The sequence below is a fragment of the Electrona antarctica genome (assembly GCF_951216825.1).
Source record: "Electrona antarctica genome assembly, chromosome: 14".
Classification (NCBI taxonomy): Eukaryota; Metazoa; Chordata; class Actinopteri; order Myctophiformes; family Myctophidae; genus Electrona; species Electrona antarctica.
Window position 1 is genome coordinate 43,004,582 of NC_136795.1, and position 22,658 is coordinate 43,027,239.

Below are 22,658 nucleotides of genomic sequence, written 5' to 3' on the forward strand. Positions count from 1 at the left end.
ACCAAAAATGCTGTCTGGGAACAGAAAGCAGAGAAAATGTATTAAAAAAAGAATCCTAATAATATTATTGTTTTTCAACCCGTGGTCTGGGGGGGTTCCAAGTGGTCCCCCAGCTAAGTTGGTAACCAAATGGACCCTTATAGATCTTTAACTCTTGAGAGTGTAAAATGAATATTTTTTCACTCAAGAGTTAAATTATGTTAAACATCTGCATTATTTAATTTACAAGAAGTCTACACAATATAGAGAATGTAGAAGAATTGTTATCTTGTTCAATGTTTGCTTGTTATCTCTTCTAATGGTATCAACATCAATAGAGCATGGAATTGTGGGCAAAATCTTATCCAACGACAACAAAATATTCTTTAGTTTTAGGTCTGAGAGGCTAAATGTCATCAAATGCTGGTCCGTGGCTCAAATGCAGAGAATGCCACAGACGAAAAACTAAGTCCACACTATTTATCCATAATGTATAAATGATAGATAAGGGGTCAGGACAACGAGGCCTTTTCGTGGAGGGGTCAGAATGACATTTGGACTTAGACTGTTTTTCGTCTGTGGTACTCATTAATGCAGGGGTTCTCAAAGTTTTTGGCCGGGGACCCCCGAAAATGCTTTGGCAACGTCTTGGGACCCCCGCCCCGCCCCCTCCCGACCCCCAATATAAATTGACTGCTACAATAACCTTAAACCATTTTGGGCGGGAACCCCTTTTGGTGTTTTAAGCATTGTTATAATTTAGCTATTGAAAAATAGCAGATCTACAAGCTCATAGCGCGCCACCGAGTGGCGCGCTATGAGCTTGTAGGTCTGCTATTTTTTTAAAATCGTGAAAATAAAAATTAAAAAAAATATATATATATATATTTTTTTTTTAATAATTTGGGGACCCCCCAAAATAATTTGGCGACCCCCCGAGGGGTCGCGACCCACGGGTTGAGAACCCCTGCATTAATGGTCCTTGATATGAAAATGGTTGTAAACCAAACCACTGCATTAGACTAAACCGGCTTGGATTTGTTTAGATCACGTTATTTCCGGGTGTACTCTTCTTCTGAAGTCTTTACAGGATCACTCACAGGTTGCGGAAGAGCGCCCTCTATGGTAAACACTGAAAACACCAAATGACGTGCTGTATATGTACGTCAAAATGGCGCTCTGTGTGTTGGATTGAAATGACGCATGAATGAGTTAATGATCAATCAATTGATTGTGTTCAGGCTTGGGGTCAATGGATTTGTTGATTGATTACATTATTAGTAAAAAATGAAAACTGTACAGAGGTGCGCAGTAAGACCTGTATAGGCAAGGATAACACTAAAACGTCCCAGGGACGTGTTTCCACATACTGTAGGACCACAATTCATCCACAGAGCATAGAATATTAATCTGTGATGCCAACCCCTCTCTCTCTCTCTCTCTCTCTCTCTCTCTCTCTCTCTCTCTCTGACTCTCTCTCTCTCTCTCTCTCTCTCAGTTTACTGACTCCATCTCCTGCTGAATTATTTCTAACCCATTATCACCATGGCAACTACTACATAGTTGATAACTGTGTGCCCCCCCCACCCCCACCTCCCTCCTTGGCACGCACGCACGCACGCACGCACGATACAATACACCATATAGGTTACATGTTCTTTCTTTGCCAGCATTGATCTTTTGTTGCCTACAACATTCTCGCCGGTCGAACTTCACTGAACTTCACACTGAATTCAGCTCGGAACATTTTGAAGTTTCACAGAGAAGCAGACTGACTCCATGGGTGTATTTCTGGATCACTCTCTGGACCTCACCTTTTCTCTATACTTGAACTCCAGCTGTATTTCTGACTCACAGACCTCAGCTTTCCTCTAACTTTACTTCCAGGACTCAAGTAAAATCCCAGTGAAGACCTTGTATAATCTGTAGCTATGGGTCTCGTGTTCATACTGTATAATCTGTAGCTATGGGTCTCGTGTTCATACTGACACCTCTGTGTCTAGTGCTGTCACAATTCAACATTTAGTTTGACGATTAATTTCATTTGATTTAAGTGTATTTTTGGCTTTCAGCATTGGAACATATACCAATAAATATGTCATTTCTGTTTGGCTTTTAAGCTTCGTAAACAAAGGTGAAATTGAGCAGATGTACGACAAATAACTTGATTAACTGTATACTTTATATGAATGGTGACAACGGCATAATGTGACACATTTTGAGCTTGTAGGTCGGTACATCTTGATCATTCAAAATGGAAACGACGATTATGACAATTATGCGAAAAGAATTGCGATCATCTCAAATAATTGCGATTAGATGATTGTGTAATAATTGTGACAGGCCTACCGGTGTCACTATCCTCACTGAGAGAGACCAGTCTATGATGTCACTATCCTCACTGAGAGAGACCAGTCTATGATGTCACTATCCTCACTGAGAGAGACCAGTCTATGATGTCACTATCCTCACTGAGAGAGACCAGTCTATGATGTCTGTGTCACTATCCTCACTGAGAGAGACCAGTCTATGATGTCTGTGTCACTATCCTCACTGAGAGAGACCAGTCTATGATGTCTGTGTCACTATCCTCACTGAGAGAGACCAGTCTATGATGTCTGTGTCACTATCCTCACTGAGAGAGACCAGTCTATGATGTCTGTGTCACTATCCTCACTGAGAGAGACCAGTCTATGATGTCTGTGTCACTATCCTCACTGAGAGAGACCAGTCTGTGATGTCTGTGTCACTATCCTCACTGAGAGAGACCAGTCTGTGATGTCTGTGTCACTATCCTCACTGAGAGAGACCAGTCTGTGATGTCTGTGTCACTATCCTCACTGAGAGAGACCAGTCTATGGTGTCTGTGTCACTATCCTCACTGAGAGAGACCAGTCTATGGTGTCTGTGTCACTATCCTCACTGAGAGAGACCAGTCTATGGTGTCTGTGTCACTATCCTCACTGAGAGAGACCAGTCTATGGTGTCTGTGTCACTATCCTCACTGAGAGAGACCAGTCTATGGTGTCTGTGTCACTATCCTCACTGAGAGAGACCAGTCTATGGTGTCTGTGTCACTATCCTCACTGAGAGAGACCAGTCTATGATGTCACTATCCTCACTGAGAGAGACCAGTCTATGATGTCTGTGTCACTATCCTCACTGAGAGAGACCAGTCTATGATGTCACTATCCTCACTGAGAGAGACCAGTCTATGATGTCTGTGTCACTATCCTCACTGAGAGAGACCAGTCTATGATGTCACTATCCTCACTGAGAGAGACCAGTCTATGATGTCTGTGTCACTATCCTCACTGAGAGAGACCAGTCTATGATGTCACTATCCTCACTGAGAGAGACCAGTCTATGATGTCTGCAGTAAATCAATCGCCTCAATCAGAGGCAGCGGTGGGCGAACGGTCTTGTTATCGGAAGGTCGCCAGTTCGAATCCCCGGACCGGCACGTTAAAATTACCACCGCTGAAGTGCCCTTGAGCAAGGCATTGAACCCCTACCATGAAATGTTCTATGATCAGGGTCTGGCTGTAAACAAGCATCTCGAGCTTAGTCCATTCACCCTGGGTAAACAAAGAACTTTGCTTTGCTTTGCGCCCAAATAAAACCAGTGTCTGTCAGTCCAGCATGGGTTCTTCAGTAGTAAGCTTGTGGTTTTGCGATTGGTCATACAACAGTATATCAATTAGGCACAGTGTTGGGATAGTTCACTTTTTTATGAACTAGTTCAGTTCAAAGTTCAAAATTTTAAAAAGGAACTAGTTCCGTTCATAGTTCATAATTCAACATTTTGAACTAAAGTTCATGGTTCCAAAAAGTGAACTATTAGTTCTTTTTTTAGTTCTTTTTTTATACCTTGAAAGGCTTGTCGGGTGCTTTTTTTCAATGTGCCGTTTAAGGTTGGCTAGTGACGTCGTCGATGAACGGACTTTCTTCTTCAAACCAGGCGGACAAAGTTTACAGAGAAAGGTTTGATTTTTACCGTCTGGGTCAGTACTGAGTTTAGTTACAAATTCTTTCAAATTATCATATTCTGGCTCTGAACGTGAGTCTAAGGAGGAGCCGTCCTCCTCCAGCTCTTCTTCCATTGACTCCATGCTGCTGCTTGTTGTTTGTTGTGATGACGCATTTGTTAGTGCGACTGTGCGAGTGCGACACGGGTGACAGGCAGTCGCTGTGCGGTTGCCAGGTTGGGTGGTTTTTTAGCAGGGTTTTCGAATGGAAGGCTCTATGAAAATCTGGCACCCTCTTGAAGACTTGAACGGTGTTATGAACGTGACAAGCTGCGTTCACAAACACCCAGAATGAACGCGTTCACAACAACGTTCAAAATGCGGAAATGCAGTACGTTCCGTTCACGTTCTCCCATAAAACGAACGCGTTCGTGAACTTTCGTTCTTTGAACGCGTTCGGGTACATCACTGATTAGGCATCCTGTTGATTGAGTTGATTTGCTTGATTGACTGATTGATTGATGTACTGATTGACTGATTTACTGGTTGATTGATTGATTTATCGATTGATCCATGGATAAATTACAGGGCATCATTAAAGATCACAGACTCAAACACCACATTGGGAAGCTATTGTTGCCTCATGATTGAATAAATGAGACATTCCAGTCCTAATCATCCTCATCATCATAATAACGGCACCAGCCCAGCTAATTATCTAATTGACGTCTGACACGACACACATTAAATCCTCCTCCACTCGCCCCTATTGCATGTCAGCTATGTCAGATTCGAGGGATGGTCGTAGAATCACGAGACAGCATCTGATGACGTCATTGGTCTATGATTAGCGGTTGAGCGTTACCTTTACCTCCGGTGGCAGTGCCATGCAAATATATGCTCAGCCAATTCCAGGGCTATAATTAGCAGCACTGCTAATCGCTACCGCGCCCGTCGCTAACCGCGGGCCAAGCACACTTTGGAGATGTTGGCACCAAACCAATCCTCTCAACCTCACTGGAAGGAGTGGTCCTTGTGGTCAGGAGGTGCACGCACATCCCTGGTTAATTCAACGGGTGCTCGAACAAAAAAGAACATGGCTGCAAAAGGAAGAATAAGTCTGCACACCGTTTTGAAACCTCCCCAAAAACGTATTTACCAAGGCGGGGTAAAAAACACAATGTTTCGGCCTCTGTGGCCTTCGTCAGGTATATGAATAGCAACACATATAGAACAGGTATATCATATATAGAGGTATAAGTGGTGGTCCTCGTACCACAAGCTTGCCCACTTACAGTTAAGGGTTTCTTTTGGGTGGGGGGGTTCTCAAAGTGGGAACGGATCACTTCAGGGGGTTCCAGGAGCCAATCACCCCCATACTTGAGGGGGTTCCATGGGCTTACCCTGCAACAAAAGTGTAGTTACCGTGTAGCATCACAATCATTTTAACCACTTCATCCATTTAAATGTTTTCTACTCAGAAATAGCATGATCTGCAAGCTATACAATCTAAAATCTTAGCGTATTTAGTCAACTAAAACTAGACTAAAACTAAAACATTTCAAATGTGACTGAAACTAAATTGTTTTTATTTTAATTCAAAAGACTATTACTAACCGAAACGTTGGTTAGTAATAACAGAGCGATGTGTTGTGTGAGCCAGTGTTGTTTTCGTCGACTAAACTAAGACGAAAAATGTTCGTCGACTACCTTTTTTCACTGACGAAAACTAAATGGAAACTACATGAAAACTAAGCTATGATGACTGAAACTAGAGAGAAACTAGAAACTGAAAGACTAGAATATATTGACAATTTCATCAACAAAAACAAAACTAGACTAAAATGTTAGGAAGGGACTAGTGGACAAGAGATCGGTTGCATGCTGAAAATAGCAGATTTACAAGCTCACAACGCGTTGCAGTGCGACTAACTAAAAGCTTAGGACATTTAGTCGACTAAAACTAGACTAACACATTCCAGGTGACTAAAATGTGACTAAAACTAAATTAAAACTATTCAAGACACTATGACTAAAACTAAAATCAAAATAGACATGGTGGGAGTTGGACGTGAACCATGAGGTCCTATAGTGACTCGTGACTGGAGCATATGGTCAGTGCTGACCAACGTAACGTGACTGGAGCATATGGTCAGTGCTGACCAACGTAACGTGACTGGAGCATATGGTCAGTGCTGACCAACGTAACCTGCTGCTGAGCCAGCAGGCACGGCGCCGCCAGCTATAGCACGGGCTGCGTGCTGGAAATGGTGTCTGCATTGTAGTGACATTTTACAATTTACAATTTAGGCATTCAGCAGACGCTCTTAAAGGGGGATTTCTCCCTTTTTTACTAAAGTAAGTTGATAATTATGTATATTGACAAAAAAAATATATTAAAAAATAAATAAAGATATAGTGTTGCTGTCACATCATCTAGAACAGAAAAACAAAAAACAATTGCGTGATTGAATAGGAGTTCTAGCGTTAGAACCCTCCAGCAGCAGCTCCAGCCCCAGCTTCAGCTCCCCTATATCTTTATTTATTTATTTATTTTTGTTTTTGGTCAATATACATAATTATCAATTTACTTTTGTAAAAAAAAAAAAGGGTTAGGGAGAAATTCCCCTTTAATCCAGAGCGATTTACAATAAGCAAGAACAAAAAAGCATGGCAATACATCACATACATAAAAAGTAGTTATCATGAAACACTGTTAGGTCTTCTATGAAACATATAAGACGTAACAGTGGAATATCTATATAATGAAACTACAGTAAACTCTACATACTATACTATGATCACTGGTTCTCTATAAGGACCCCAACAGCGATGTGTATTTTGTCGCGAACCCCCTCCCCCATATGAAAAGAAGAAGTGTAACAATTCAATTCAAATAAACAATTCAAAATTATTCTAAAAAATGTCTTCTAAATCCTAACGGACGTATACGTTTCCCATGTCAAGGACACCCACCTCTGAGCCCTATATCTCAAATGCTTTGTTCCATAGGGACCCCCAGCATGCAGCAAAGATTTGAGTTGAAATATGCTTTAAAAAAAATATGTGCAGTATATGTTCAAAGATTTGAACAAAACAGCAGATGCACCGCACAAGCTCGAGCTGAGCTGATCCTGTAGATCCCCTGCAGATCCTTGAATGCTATAACGCGGCATATAAATGGATAATGCTTCAGAGGAGTTGGCTTCAATCAGCTCTCTTTCTTTGTCGTTATTCATGTATTCGCCAAAATGGCAGCCTTATACTACCTTACCTCCTGTGACCTTACATAACTCGCCATCTGCTGCTGTATACGTGTTTCATTGTGTGGAGCAGTAGTGCTTCCCCCGGTGGGGGTGGGGTGGGGGGGGGGGGGGTGCAGCCGAATACTTTGACGGTACCCTATAGGGTGCTATGGCAGAGATGATGCCCCAGATGCCCTGCTGTCAGTGGTGGGAAAAAGTACTAAAAGTAATTGCTAGTCACATTGTTGATTGCTAACAGAGACTTTATTACACAGTCCCAATCTGTGATTACCCACCTGGGTGTGATGTGAGGTGATTAGCGGTGATTGTGTGCACCTGCACCATGTCACCACTCGCACCTACAGTCAGAGCGCGGTGGTCACAGGAAGAGGAGAAAGTACTCAAATGTTTTACTTGTATAAATACTGCAATGTAGATGTACTCGGTCCTGTATTCAAAATGTATACTCATTTACTATAAGTAAAAGCTCACGCAGTGTGAGCTTGTAGATCAGCTATTTTCAAATGGCCAAAATGTACATAGGGCTGGAGTGGTTAATGGATGTTTTCTAATCAAAATCACAATCTCCAAAGTAACTAGTAACTAAAGTTTTCAAATAAATGTAGTGGAGTAAAAGTACAAGTGAAAGTATTGGAAATTGGAAATACTCAAATAAAGTACAAATTCCTCAAAATTGTACTTAAGTACAGTACTTAAGTACATGTATTTAGTTACTTTCCACCACTGCCTGCTGTGCACACCGTAGACGAGACTCATGTGTGCATGGCTGAGCAGATGCTCAGCCATGCACAAATATTAAATTCCATTGACAATGAATGGAGAATGTATGTCATATGTAGACGAGCAAATCGGCTATTTTCGTCCTACACAAACATTAAATTCCCATTGACAATGAATTCAATGGAGAATGTATGTCAGCAAATCTGTATTTTTGTCCCCGGAGGTTCCCAGATCGAACCTGGGCTCCCCCAGAGTTAGTGTCGCTTTTTGCTGAGGCCAGAAAGTGAGTGGCCAAAACAACCGGATCAAAGGGTTTCAATAACAGAAGAAGACCCTGAAATCAAGAAATGTGCTACCAACATCGTATGCAACACAGTAGACAGCCTGGATCCAGTCAACAGACTTATCACTTACTACTCCACGTGGCTACGATTGAAAAGAGCGGTTGCCTGGTTTCTCAGACTAAAGGAGTTATTGATGCAGTTGAAAACCAAGAGTAAAGAACCTTTTTTTGTACAATACTGTGAAGAACTCCTTTTGTGCGTGTATGTGTGGTCAAAAACTGTGTTGCTCCAAAGCTGCTTCACTTCACACTGCCAGCAAACCCCCCAGACAATATGAGTTGCTAATCAACATGGCAAGGAGCATCCCATTGGCTAAGGCTCATTAATACAATTAACTCAGAACCCACAGAGCTGCATTCTACAGGTCATGTTAACCTCCTAATATCACACAGGTGCATTGGATAGGACTCGTTAACCCCCACTGGCTCTTACATTTCCAGCCCCTAATTGTTTTACTATTAACTCAAAAACAATTACAAATATACACAAATAAACACAAAGAGCCATAACATATTCATCACACAAATTAAGTAATCATTATGTCCATAATTCACATCTCTTGACGTCTTCGCTCTTACAGTGCCCTTGAGGCTCGAGCAAGACTCTGAACCCCTAATTGCTCCCGATGTGCAGGTTGGTGCCGTGCATGGTTTCCGTCCGCCATCGGTGTATGAATGTCTGGGTGAATGTAATGCACATTCTATGTAAAGCTCCTTGGATAAAGGGTGCTATATAAATCCACCATTTGCCATTGTACCACTGTCCCAGTGCCAAGGCCGTCTTGCAAAGGAAACATAATGTGCAAGTGTGGGGGAGAGCACGCACGCATGCACGCGCACACGCACACAGCGGAGAGGAGATTATCTGTTCCACACACTTCCACCTGGATTCTGTCACGCTGACTGAGTCGCAAAGCTCGGCCTGACATCACGCACACACACCCATGACTAGAGAGAGAGAGAGAGAGAGAGAGAGAGGGGGGAGAGAGAGAGAGAGAGAGAGAGAGAGGGGGGAGATGGAGGGAGGGATAGAGAGAGAGAGAGGGATAGAGGGATATAGGGAAGGAGGGAGGGAGGGAGGGAGAGAGAGATTGAGAGAGAGAGAGAGAGAGGGGAGATGGAGAGAGAGAGAGAGAGAGAGAGAGAGAGAGAGAGAGGGAGGGATAGAGGGAGGGAGGGAGGGATAGAGGGGGAGGGGGAGAGGGAGGGAGGGATAGAGAGAGAGAGAGAGAGAGAGAGAGAGAGAGGACCAAATGAAGGAACAGAGGGGGGGGGAAAGAGCAGAGGAAACCTTCAGATTGTTCGGAGGCTTGGACAGGAAGAGAGCGAGGGAGTGGGGAGATAACGCGATAGGAGGGGGAGGAGGAAGAGGGGGGGGGGGAGGGGGCTCTTCTTTTTGATCTGACCCGCGGTGGTGGGATACGGTCACATCCCACAGGAACCCACAGCCAGATCCAAGCCCACGATAAAGACCCCGATTCCCACCATTATATCGTTGCTGTCGGGGGCAGAAAGAAAACCTCTTATCTCCATATTGTAACTTTTGTTGTAACGCCCTACTACTCCATCGTACTATACAGCTTCACACACAAAGGCATCCAAAGTAGCAGATCCACAAGCTTGGCACACGGCACGGTCGAGCTAGATCTGCTATACTTTTGCTTCTTCGAATCCTGAAAAGTAACATATGAGGTTTCAACGGTTTCATGGCAAAAGACGGGGCAGGAATAGCTTTGTTTTTTAAAAGGAGAGGCCGTTCCCCTCGGGGACCGTGTTCTTTCCTCTTTGCTTTGTTCCGACTGCAGAGAGGACTCGGAGGGACGCAGGGGCGGGCAACACACACACACACGCACACACACGCACATACGCATACGCATACGCACACACACGCACACACACACACACACACACACACACACACACACACACACACACACACACACACACGCACACGCACACACAGGAGAGATGGTTTTGACCATGGGAAAAAGGGGGCTTCATGCCGTTTGGACCAGCGTTCATCACAGGAAGTTGTTTTGAGTCCTACAGTATGTGGACAGTTGTAACGACAAATTCTAAGGAAAAGAGCGCACTGTTTTTCCTCTATTTTTTGACGATGTGTTCTCAGATTGGTATTGGCGTAGCAGTATAGTGGTTAGTGGCTTATAGCCTGAGTCTGCCTTCCTGAGCTAGAGCCTATATGATACGCCGCCCCCCGTTCGATGGGGTGAATTCCCCTTCAAGCTAGTGGTAAATATGTTGGCTTTCCAGCGGGAGACCCGGGTTTGAGTCCCGGGTGTTGCATTGGCACGGGAACGGTAACCATAACTCCACAGACAGTGGCCTTGTGGTTAGAGCGTCCGCCCTGAAACTGGGAGGTCGGGGTTCGATCCCCGGCCGGGTCATACCAAAGACTGTAAAAATGGGACCCAATGCCTCCCTGCTTGGCACTCAGAATCAATGGGTTGCATTGGGGGGGTCTAATCTACTAATCAAATGATTCCCGAGCGCGGCACGGCTGCGGCTCACCGCTCCTTGGCTGCGGCTCACCGCTCCAAGAGATGGGTCAAATGCGGAGAACAAATTTCACTGCGGAAACGTGTGTGACAAATCGTACGACTTTGACACTGCCAAAAACATGCTTGAGTTGTACAGTAATTACCTGAGTCAGTATTGTTCTTCCCTTTTCATAAGGCCCATCATTTATTTGGCATTTGAGCCACGGACCACCATGTGATGACATTTTGCCTCGCAGACCCAAAACGAAAAAACATTTTGTCATCGTTGAGATCTTGTCCACAATTTGCTGTATTGATTTGAATTCTCTAATTGTGTAGACTTCTTGCACATTAAGTAATGCAGATGTTTAACAATAATTTAACTCTTGCGTAAAATGGTTACCAACTCCTATCATTTAGCTGGGGACGACCTGGAACCCCCTCAAGGACCACTGGTGGTCCCCGGACCACTAGTTAAAAACCACTGACCTAAGTGACACTAAGTATCCACTATCATACTGTATATCATAACATAATTACATGTATCCAACATCATATCATATAACATAATTACATATTTTTTATAATTACATACGTATGATATTTGTAACAAACCAGAACACCTGACAACTGGTTGAGAATTGAGCGAGTTATGATATTAGTTGTGGAGACTTCCTGCTTCAGTAGACACGCTGTACAGGGGGGCGTACAGTACATACAGTAGGAGGCGTGGCTTGCTCCCGCTGCCTCAGTTAGGCCTGGGAAAGGGAAGTCCGAGATAGAGCACCGAAGTCTGACATCAATATCGGTAGAGGGGTGCTAAGTCCACGGGTTTGTGTATACTTTTATATTTGCATTGTAATCCCCACCATAGCGGGATTTTAGATCGCATCATATAAGAACTGTGTTTGAAAAATAAACAAATCATCCCGGGCGTTTCACTCATTATGGATATGAAGAATCAACTGACTGAGAAAACGCTAATGTTATACTGCTGCCGAATTAGTTACATTTTTGCTAGAAACAGACTGCATCGATACAGAGACAATATCACAGAGACAGTTTATTTTTTTTGGACCACAATGCATATGAGACAATTTTAAGATGACCTCATGTTATTAAAAACGTACGCGAACCCCTTGGAACAAGGGCATGAGCGAGTGACGACAGGACTTCGGCGCTCTGTTGTCTGCTGGGGCCGTTACTTGCACGATAAATGGAGGAAGACGGATGGATGGATGGATGGCTTTCCTCCTGCCAATATGGTGGCCGTGTCGAAGCGGTGCTCCAGTGAAGAGCAGTGGCCCATGTGATATATCTAAGGTGTCATGCATTAACCCTGATTGATGGGTGAATGCACCGTGTCGCCCAATCCTGATGGATTCCGGGGGAATACAGCTGCGGGGTGACATAATGAGAAACGATGAGAAACTCAAAGAAAGGAACCCTTCTGATTCTGAAGTGTCCGAGTACTTGTGGAGGTGTGCCTTCGTTAAAATGGCTTCTCATTGTGATCCATTATTGTCAAGTCTTTGAGAGGCTTATTAACCACTTAAAGCCAACTATGTATACGTACATACTTTATTGACCAGGGTCCCAACCCCAGGGGACTATTAGACGCCATATCTTTGCCAAAAATAGCACATCATGCATCGGCTGATGCACATGGTTAACATATTTTCCCTCCCTGAAGTCTTAATTGTCTTCTGCCATGCATCGATCTCAAACTCTTTTTCTCCTCTAGAGCTCCCTGTGTTTTTTCCCTTCAGTCTCCTGTGATAAAGATCAACCCACTCCCTCTGTTCACACTTTTATTATAATTGGACTGTTTTCCGGGAATCCTCCTCACTCACACCAGTGAGTCACTCCCCTGCCAATCACACGTATAACTAGCCAACAACAAGCTCTCTCTCGTGCGCGCACTCGCTAACTCTCGTTCTGTCTCTCCTAACTCAGTCTCTCTCGGACCTCGCCTCGTGTTGCTTGCTTTAGTGTGTTTGTGTTTGTAGGAAAGGGCACTTCTGGAAGCCGTGGGCCCACAGTACTTACCCCCAGTACCACAGACGAAAAAACAGTCCAAATTTCATTCTGACCCCTCCACGAAAAGGCCTCGTTGTCCTGAACCCTTATCTACCATTTATACATTATGAATCAATAGTGTGGACTTGACAAAGGGTGAATTGCAAATGCTATGCTTTTTATGTCACAGTACATGGTTCTCATTTGATCGCAGAGCCCCATCTTAACATGTATTGTGACAGTCAGAAGAGAAGGCGTGTGTTACAAAAAAACACACGGGGTGGGGGGGGAGTTCCAGACCCCCAGGAACGTGCCCAGGTGGCCGGGCTGGTTCCGGCGAGCCGCCCCGCGTCCGAATTGGTTGAGAAATGACAGAGTTACCGTGCGGCAGTCCCTCTACTGTACCCTCTACTGTACTGTACTGTACAGTACTGGCACACCCGAAAGAATCATATATACAGTTATGGTGGCACCTAACTGTATGTGTGTGTGTTTTTGTGTGTGCGTTAGGTTGCGCACAGGTGGTGAAAAACAACCATGTTGTTTTCGTGCTCATACCCACCCAGCTACCCACCCACACACATAGCTCCGTAAGGGAGTGGTTGCACCACTCAAAAATAATAATAAATTAGTTTATCACTTTCAAGATCTCTCAAACATGTTCAAAAATAGCAGATGTACAAGAGATTGAGGAGTATTTGAAGTGGTCAAACCAGCAATAGAATAGATTGGCCTATTTGAAGTGGTCAAACCAGTGATAGAATAGATTGGCCTATTTGAAGTGGTCAAACCAGTGATAGAATAGATTAGTCTATTTGAAGTGGTCAAACCAGTGATAGAATAGATTGGCCTATTTGAAGTGGTCAAACCAGTGATAGAATAGATTAGTCTATTTGAAGTGGTCAAACCAGTGATAGAATAGATTGGCCTATTTGAAGTGGTCAAACCAGTGATAGAATAGATCACAGGGTGTTTGAATTGGTCAAACTATGGGCAGAATACAGAAGCATTATCTCCCATAAAGCCTATAATGGTCTCGGATATTTCACAAAAGCAAAAGGTTAAAGCCTCAGTCTGTGATTCCTTCACCTGGTTGGCTGTACTGTAGGCCTGTGTGGAACAGCAGGGATACTATTGTGCCAATTGTTGCTTTTAGATAACAGAGTGCTATCGTGGTGGTGCATATGGGCTCCTTTCACGCTGGCCTATCAAACATTTCCAGTCGTTGGGTCTTATTTTTGCTTGAATCCATCTCTGCACACACACTTCAAAGAGCCCCTCGTTACAATAGAGCACTTAATCCATTGAGACCTGGAACGCATCCATGTCACGTTAGCGTTTAACCACATTAACCATTAACCCATTTTTGGGCGGGAACCCCTTTTGGTGTTTTAAACATTGTTATAATTTAGCTATTGAAAAATAGCAGATCTACAAGCTCATAGCGCGCCACCGAGTGGCGCGCTATGAACTTGTAGGTCTGCTATTTTTGAAAAATCGTTAAAATGTGCCTCAAATCTTTCCGAAAATTGTCATGATTTAGAAAACTTTTTTTTTTTTAATTTCGACGTCAGGCCTGAATGGGTTAAAACATCCGTTTCATCCAGCTGTCGTCGGGCAGAAACCTCTTCTCTGCATGTTCTCACTTTTTCTTAATGTGTGTCGTTTGTTTTCAAACCTTTTCATATCAAGGTCCCATAATATATTCGGCATTTGAGCCACGGACCACCTTGTGATGAGATTTAGCCTCTCGGACACAAAACCAAAGAATATTTTGTTTGTCGTTGGAAAGGATTGTGTCTACAATTCCATGCTTTTGGCAAATGTTGATCAAAACAACAATTATTCTACATTCTCTAGACTTGTAAATGAAGTAATGCAGATGTTTAACAATAATTTTTACTGGTACATTTGGTTTCGTTTACACTCTCAAGAGTTAATCCATTTTGGGCGGGAACCCCTTTTGGTGTTTTAAGCATTATGTTATGCCTTAGCCATTGAAAAATAGCAGATCTACAAGCTCATAGCGCGGCTATGAACTTGTAGGTCTGCACATTTTTGAAAAATCGTGAAAATGTGGCTGTTTGAGAGGGTAAGGACTGTATTAGGTGGTAGGGTAGGGCAGTAGTATTCGCCACAAGGAATTGGGTAAGAATTCACAAGGAGACAAGGATGGAGTGTTGCTCGTAGGCACAGTCTTTGTTGAATGTAGCACAGCACAATTAAAGGGCACAGTATGGTAGATTGGCAAGACACAATAATCTTTTTCTGTTCATGTGTGTGGTTCTAAAGGAGGGAGGGAGACAAAGGGGATCCCAATATGCATTGCTTACAATACAGCAAACTCCTCCATTACTACAAACCTACAAAAGTAACTTACTCCACAAAGCACATAACAAAGCACATAACACTCACTACAATATACACCATGTACACAACAGTTTCATCAGCTTCATGAAAGGAAATTATCACCATCATCAAATAAAACATAAGGGGACTATATTGTCACCCATATTCTGTATATTAACACATGGTTGCCACATTGACATGGGGTAATCAAACCAATCATAGCCTACTAATCATTAGTCTTGTCATTTACATGAATCAGAACCAAATAACTAATGTTGGTAACTTACTTTGGGTCAGTGACACACACAACATAAACATTTGACAGGTAGTCGACTGGTAACACAGTAAAACAGACTAAATAAGATAGAAATGTTCAGCTCTGTTGCTGGCATGTTCTCCTCTCCTGTCCTTGTTCTGAAGTGAATGAAAGCTCTCATCAAGGGCACGGTGACCCTGTGCTAATAATCACACCTGCACTGGATGTGACTTAATTGTCCATTTCAATTAGGGCCTTTTGTACAGTGCCTGAAATCATTGAATATATATTCTTTCAGAGCGAACGTTTTTTAACTCAAATCTTTGCTTCTGGGAACAACATACTTTCAAATGGGGGTCGGCGGCCAATTACATATCATTTTTGGGGTCCTTGACATGAAATAATTTGAAAACCACGAACATGAAACAGAGGTTTTTCAGAAAACTGTCAGGATTTAGAAGGCATTTGTAGAATCGTCCTCCGGTCTAAATGGGTTAAAGATCTATAAGGGTCCATTTGGTTAGCAGCTCTCCATCATTTAGCTGCATGGGGACCACCTGGAACCCCCTCAAGGACATTTGAATACCAGACCTTTACTTGTAACACAGTATTTCTACATTGCTGTATTGATACTTTTACTTAAGTAAAACACAACAAGTACTTATTCCACCAGTGCATTTCTCTGATGCTTCTGATGTTTCGTAGCTTTGCTGAATTATGGAACAAGGGCTGAATTCATTATCAGCGTTTCCACTTCCAGGCTGACGTCGCGTATTGCTCTTACTGTATATGGACTAATGTATTTTAGTCCCTTGATGTACAGTATAAACATACACATCAGGGGGGTCCACAGCAGGTGGTCCGGAGGTCCTCAGAGTTACTACAGGGGGTTGCCGTACAGTTACCACTTGAAACCTATATAGCATCACTATACTGAGGAGAACATTAGGCCATCCACAAGCACATGAGGTGTAATGGTGCACTGTTGTAGTAGAGTCCAAGTCAAGACCATGTCCTGAGTGTGTGTGTGTGTCTGTGTGTGTGTGTGTGTGTGTGTGGGGGGGTCTGAGTCGAGAACGAGTGTGGGAGGGGGTCGAGTCCGAGACCAGATTTGTTTTTCTTTTTTCTCAGATACAGAAAACACTGCGTCAGCTACACTCCGTTGCTTAACAAGATAGCTGTCTATAAGCACCAGACAACCCTCTTATATAATGTTAAAGTGAATGGGCTCCTCATAATATGGATATAATAAATGTATTTATTTCATGTTAGTAACTCGAGTGGACTGGATGAAAATGTGGTCTCGAGTCTGGACTCGAGTACTATACAACAGTGGTTCCCAAAGTGGGGTCCGGGGACCCCCAGGGGTACTTGAGGGAGTTCCAGGGGGGGAACCCAGCTAAATGATCATTTGGAACCAAATGGACCCTTATGGGTCTGTAACTCTGAGAGTCACTCTCAGCGTTAAATTAGCATTGATTTTACAATATAAATTGGGTGTCCCAGAGATAGAAATGCCATTACATGGGGGTCCGTAGACTAATGCATGTCACACTAGGGGTCCTCTTCTCTTATGGGGGTCCCTGGCATATATTTTCAAATGGGGGTCCGTGGGGCTAATTAGTGTCAATTTGGGGGTCCTTGACATGAAAAAGTTTGGGAACCACTGCATATACAACACTAGAGTTTTGAGCTTGCAGATCGTCTATAGTTTCGTCAAAGAGGTTTCGGGAAGAGGGAATAAACAGCAGACCAATTAAGTACAGAGTGAAAGTTCAATGTTCAAGGTGGTTAAATATCTGAAAATACACATTAAAATGCAATCCAAGGTACACTGATGACAAACAAGTCTATGAAGCCATCTATGAAGTCTATATGAAAACGTTTAATCTCCAAGACAATTTTATGCAATAGTAGTAGGCGGGTCCCTGCTTCATATCTCTCAGCTAGGGGGGGGTCCCTGCTTCATATCTCTCAGCTAGGGGGGTCCCTGCTTCATATCTCTCAGCTAGGGGGGTCCCTGCTTCATATCTCTCAGCTAGGGGGGTCCCTGCTTCATATCTCTCAGCTAGGGGGGTCCCTGCTTCATATCTCTCAGTTACGAGGTCCCTGCTTCATATCTCTTAGCTAGGGGGGTCCCTGCTTCATATCTCTCAGCTAGGGGGGTCCCTGCTTCATATCTCTCAGCTAGGGGGGTCCCTGCTTCATATCTCTCAGCTAGGGGGGTCCCTGCTTCATATCTCTTAGCTAGGGGGGTCCCTGCTTCATATCTCTCAGCTAGGGGGGTCCCTGCTTCATATCTCTCAGTTACGAGGTCCCTGCTTCATATCTCTCAGCTAGGGGGGTCCCTGCTTCATATCTCTCAGCTAGGGGGGTCCCTGCTTCATATCTCTCAGCTAGGGGGGGGTCCCTGCTTCATATCTCTCAGCTAGGGGGGTCCCTGCTTCATATCTCTCAGCTAGGGGGGGGTCCCTGCTTCATATCTCTCAGCTAGGGGGGTCCCTGCTTCATATCTCTCAGCTAGGGGGGGGTCCCTGCTTCATATCTCTCAGCTAGGGGGGGGTCCCTGCTTCATATCTCTCAGCTAGGGGGGTCCCTGCTTCATATCTCTCAGCTAGGGGGGGGGGGTCCCTGCTTCATATCTCTCAGCTAGGGGGGGTCCCTGCTTCATATCTCTCAGTTACGAGGTCCCTGCTTCATATCTCTCAGCTAGGGGGGTCCCTGCTTCATATCTCTCAGCTAGGGGGGTCCCTGCTTCATATCTCTCAGCTAGGGGGGTCCCTGCTTCATATCTCTCAGCTAGGGGGGGGTCCCTGCTTCATATCTCTCAGCTAGGGGGGGGTCCCTGCTTCATATCTCTCAGCTAGGGGGGGGGGTCCCTGTTTCATATCTCTCAGCTAGGGGGGGGTCCCTGCTTCATATCTCTCAGCTAGGGGGGGGGTCCCTGCTTCATCTCTCTCAGCTAGGGGGGGGGGGGGGGGGGTCCCCGGAAACAATCAGGAAAAAAAACGGAGAACTATTTTTGCTAGCTTACCTTGGTCTCGAGTCTATTATATCGCTAGAAGCTCCAAAGCGTTCATATTTTGAACGAGAGGCGGATGAGAAGTCAGAAATGAAGCGCTTAGTATATCCATCAGATCAAAACCTGCACGGAGAGCGCCCTAAACGAGCAGATACGAGGCATTATTTCTGCCAGCTAATCGAACTAATCAATCAATCAATCAATCAATCAATCAATCAATCAATGTGTGTGTGTGTGTTCCATCAGGACCCCAGAAGTAAGCACAAGTTTAAGATCCACTCCTACGGCAGTCCCACCTTCTGCGACCACTGTGGCTCTTTGCTCTACGGCCTCATCCACCAGGGAATGAAATGCGACAGTGAGTATCCTATACCTGTGTGTGTGTGTGTGTGTGTGTGTGTGTGTGTGTGTGTGTGTGTGTGTGTGTGTGTGTGTGTGTGTGTGTGTGTGTGTGTGTGTGTGTGTGTGTGTGTGTGTGTGTGTGTGTGTGTGTGTGTGTGCACGCGCTGTGACACCATGTGCGTACGTCAAAGCCATTAACAGTGTGACATTGCATCAATATCGGTGAAAGAATATCAGAATGACACGGTTCGATACCGCCAGACATTGCCTATTTATATACTCCAGTGCAAAGTTCCCACTGGGAAGAAAGCTATATATAGGCTCTCAAAAATAACATCTGATCCCGCTCGTGAGGAGTTCCATCAGACACCTGTAACACATGTCCATATATATTTAATTTGGTCATGCAGACCTTTGTGTCCATATTGGTCTCAGATTTGTAATACTCATACACAGAGTTAACCGGGACACTTATTGCGCCGCACGCACGCACGCACGCACGCACGCACGCACGCACGCACGCACGCACGCACGCACGCACGCACGCACGCACGCACGCAGATGTTCCGCCCCTCTACGCCCAGAAAAGCGCAGGTCTGCTTCAGGCTAAATGTTGTTACCGCTCAATTTGTCTGGCATTCCTCAACTGCCCGAGTTTGTCTAAATAGCCTTTGTAACATTGTTGGCAAGACGCATAATCACTAACTCCTGCCTTCCCATAAAATATATATTTTTTAAATAATTTACAGCTGGAGAAAAGTAGATTGAAAGAAGATATGGGATCCTTTCATGGCTATATGCCGTCTATTGCAGAGACGGTGATTGAGACTTGAAATGAAATAGCTGTTCTGAAAATGTCGACGTCCTCACAAGTACCGCATAGTAATACAAACGTGTGTGTGTGTGTGTGTGTGTGTGTGTGTGTGTGTGTGTGTGTGTGCGCGCTGTGCATGCATGCGTTGTGTGTGTGCATGTGCTATGCGCGCATTGTGCGTGTGTGCGCGTTGTGCGTTGCGCCGTTGTCAGTGCGCGTGTTATGTGTGTGCATGCATTGTGTGCGTGTGCTGTGCGTTGCGTGTGTGTGCGTTGTGCGTGTGCGTGCGTTGTGCGTGTGCTCCAGTGAACATCCATGCTGGTGTCCATGCTGTTCTACTGGTGCATAATGAGAACAGATGCTCTGTTCCACCTCTGTCCTCCCTTCACCTGTCTCTCTCTCTGTCTCTCTGTCTCTGTCTCTCTCTCTCTGTCTCTCTCTCTCTCTCTCTGTCTCTCTGTCTCTCTCTCTCTCTCTCTGTCTCTCTCTCTCTCCCTGCTCTCTCTCTCTCTCTCTCTCTCTCTCTCTCTCTCTCTCTCTCTCTCTCTGTCTCTCTCTCTCTCCCTGTCTCTCTCTCTCTCTCTCTCTCTCTCTCTCTCTCTCTCTCTCTCTCTCTCTCTCTCTGTCTCTCTCTCTCTCCCTGTCTCTCTCTCTCTCTCTCTCTCTCTCCTTCCGTTAATATTCACTTTTTCTTTCATTCTTTCTTCTCCGTACTTTTTTTCTGTTAACGTTTTGTCCTGGCGCTTAAATTCTTAATCGCACGCACGCACGCACGCACGCACGCACGCACGCACGCACGCACGCACGCACGCAGTGAAGTGCTGAATGGAGATCTCTCTGTCCACCGCTCACCATCTGCGATGTGATGATGAGGCCGCATGTCGCGTGTGTGCGTGCGTGTGCGTGTGCCTGTGCGCACGTGCGTGCGAGAGCGAGCAGTGCAGCATAAAGTGTTTCATGGTGAATAAAGTGCTTTGATCAATGCTTGATGTTTATCTATTCATGGCTCTGTGCCAGCCAGAGGTTTTACAGCCCGTTTATGAAAGGCTACAAAAACACACACTCATTCCATACACTGTAAACATTATGTAGCCTATATACAATGTATATGAGGATATGCCCGTGTTTTATATTTGTATGGGTCAAAAAAAGCTTCGGAAAGCTCATCGCGCGGCGCTACGAGCTTGTAGATCTGCGTTTTTTGAAAAATCTTGAAAATGTGGCGCAAATCTTTGAATATACTGTATACTGTTCTTTCAGAGTGAACGTTTTAACTCAAATCTTTGCTTCTCTCTGAGTGGACTGCATCTCTTGGTCTGGTGTTGCACTGTGAACCTATAATTTCTTCGGTACAAAAATGTATTATCCAATGAGAATCGGTGGTGGGGGGTGGGTCTAACGAACAACCAATCAGCGCCGAGTCCCGTTTTCAGCGTCATCACGCAGCGCAACACACAGAGGTTTGACGGAAATTCTAATCACGAAACACGATTTCCTTCAATTAATTCTCCCCTTCGATTAACACCAAGTGGTTTTGTATTTTATATCGTTGGAAATCCTGTGATTATTCACCTTTTATTACAAGGTGACATAAGGACAAGGATTGTGCATTAATTGTGGAATGAGCAACACGGCTTTAGGCGTGTGGGTATAGCGACCGCCTCACCATTTCCCCTCACTATTCTCCTGTTGCTATATTTATTATCCCATCCAGGACGGGAACCCTTTTTGGTGTTTTAAGCATGATGTTATACTTTAGCTATTGAAAACAATAGCAGATCTAGAAGCTCATCGCACGGCGCTACGAGCTTGTAGATCTGCTTCTTTTTTTTTATCGTGAAAATGTGGTGCAAATCTTTGAATATACTGTATACTGTTCTTTCAGAGTGAACGTTTTAACTCAAAGCTTTGCTTCTGGGTTGGGGGTCCCTGGAACAACATATTTTCAGATGGGGGTCGGCGGCATATTACATATCATTCTGGGGGTCCTTGACATGAAATAGTTTGAGAACCGCTGACATATAGAAACATAGGGTTTTTCAGAAAACCGTTGACTGTGATTTAGAAGACAATAAGTAGAATCGTCCTCAGGTCTAAATAGGTTATTCTGGTTCTGAGCTTCAAGTGCTGGCAGGTGTGTCAGCAATTGGTCCTCCAACTTTGTGGAGTTTGTGTACGCTAGAGCTGCTCCAAGCATCAACACTGGACAGATGCCACGTTTGTCTCTTTAATGGGATGCCCGACCGTCCCACGGCGAAATGTGGCTGGGTTGGTTAGCAACTCTCCATCATTTAGCTGCATATTGGGGACCACCTGGAACCACCCTCAAGGACCACGGCTTGAAAACCACTGCTTTAATGGGATGCCATGTCCCATAGCAAAATGTGTAAATGGTAAATGGTAAATGGTGCATTTATATAGCGCCTTTATCCAAGGCGCTTTACATAGATTGTGCATTACATTCACCCATTCACACACACATTCATACACTGATGGCGGCGGAAACCATGCAAGGTACCAACCAGCACATCAGGAGCAATTAGGGGTTCAGTGTCTTGCTCAAGGACACTTCGACACTAACTCTGGGGGAGCCCGGTGTCTCGGTTGGTTACAGGTGTAACATGGTTAACACATTTATTGCCCGGGGGTTATTTAATCCATTAATAAAATGAGCCCAGCGTTTATAGCGCCCGGAGCACTTTTACCGACAGACCGGATGTTGTTCCGGATGTGGCTGTAGCAGCTAAGTGTAGCCAAAACACTATCGATGCGATCGACAACAACGGGAGGTATATGCGACTAGCGACTGGACAGCGGGGGCCCGTCTAACACATAACCTTCTTTTATAATTAGGCGGGATGATTTAGATCGCGAGTTGTTAATGTTTTAAGATTTCCGTTGTCGTCGGCTAAACAGGGGGGGGGGTGGACATTTTCAAAACGGAGAAATATTTTTTGCTAGCTTACCTTTCTCGATTTCATTTATACGATACATGATCCAAAAAGCGTTCATATTTTGAACGAGAGGCGGATGCGGAGCAGAAATGAAGCGCTTAGTATATCCATCAGATCAAAACCACGGA

At 44.5% G+C, this 22,658-nt stretch overlaps 1 protein-coding gene across 1 annotated transcript in view; it reads left to right on the forward strand.

Moving 5' to 3' along the window:
- Positions 1–22,658, forward strand: part of prkcab (protein kinase C, alpha, b) — a 251,196-nt gene that overhangs the window by 174,284 nt on the left and 54,254 nt on the right. The window contains exon 4 of the mRNA XM_079520184.1: positions 18,667–18,778. Coding sequence (XP_079376310.1) covers positions 18,667–18,778 — 112 coding nt within the window. The remainder of the gene's footprint in view (positions 1–18,666; positions 18,779–22,658) is intronic.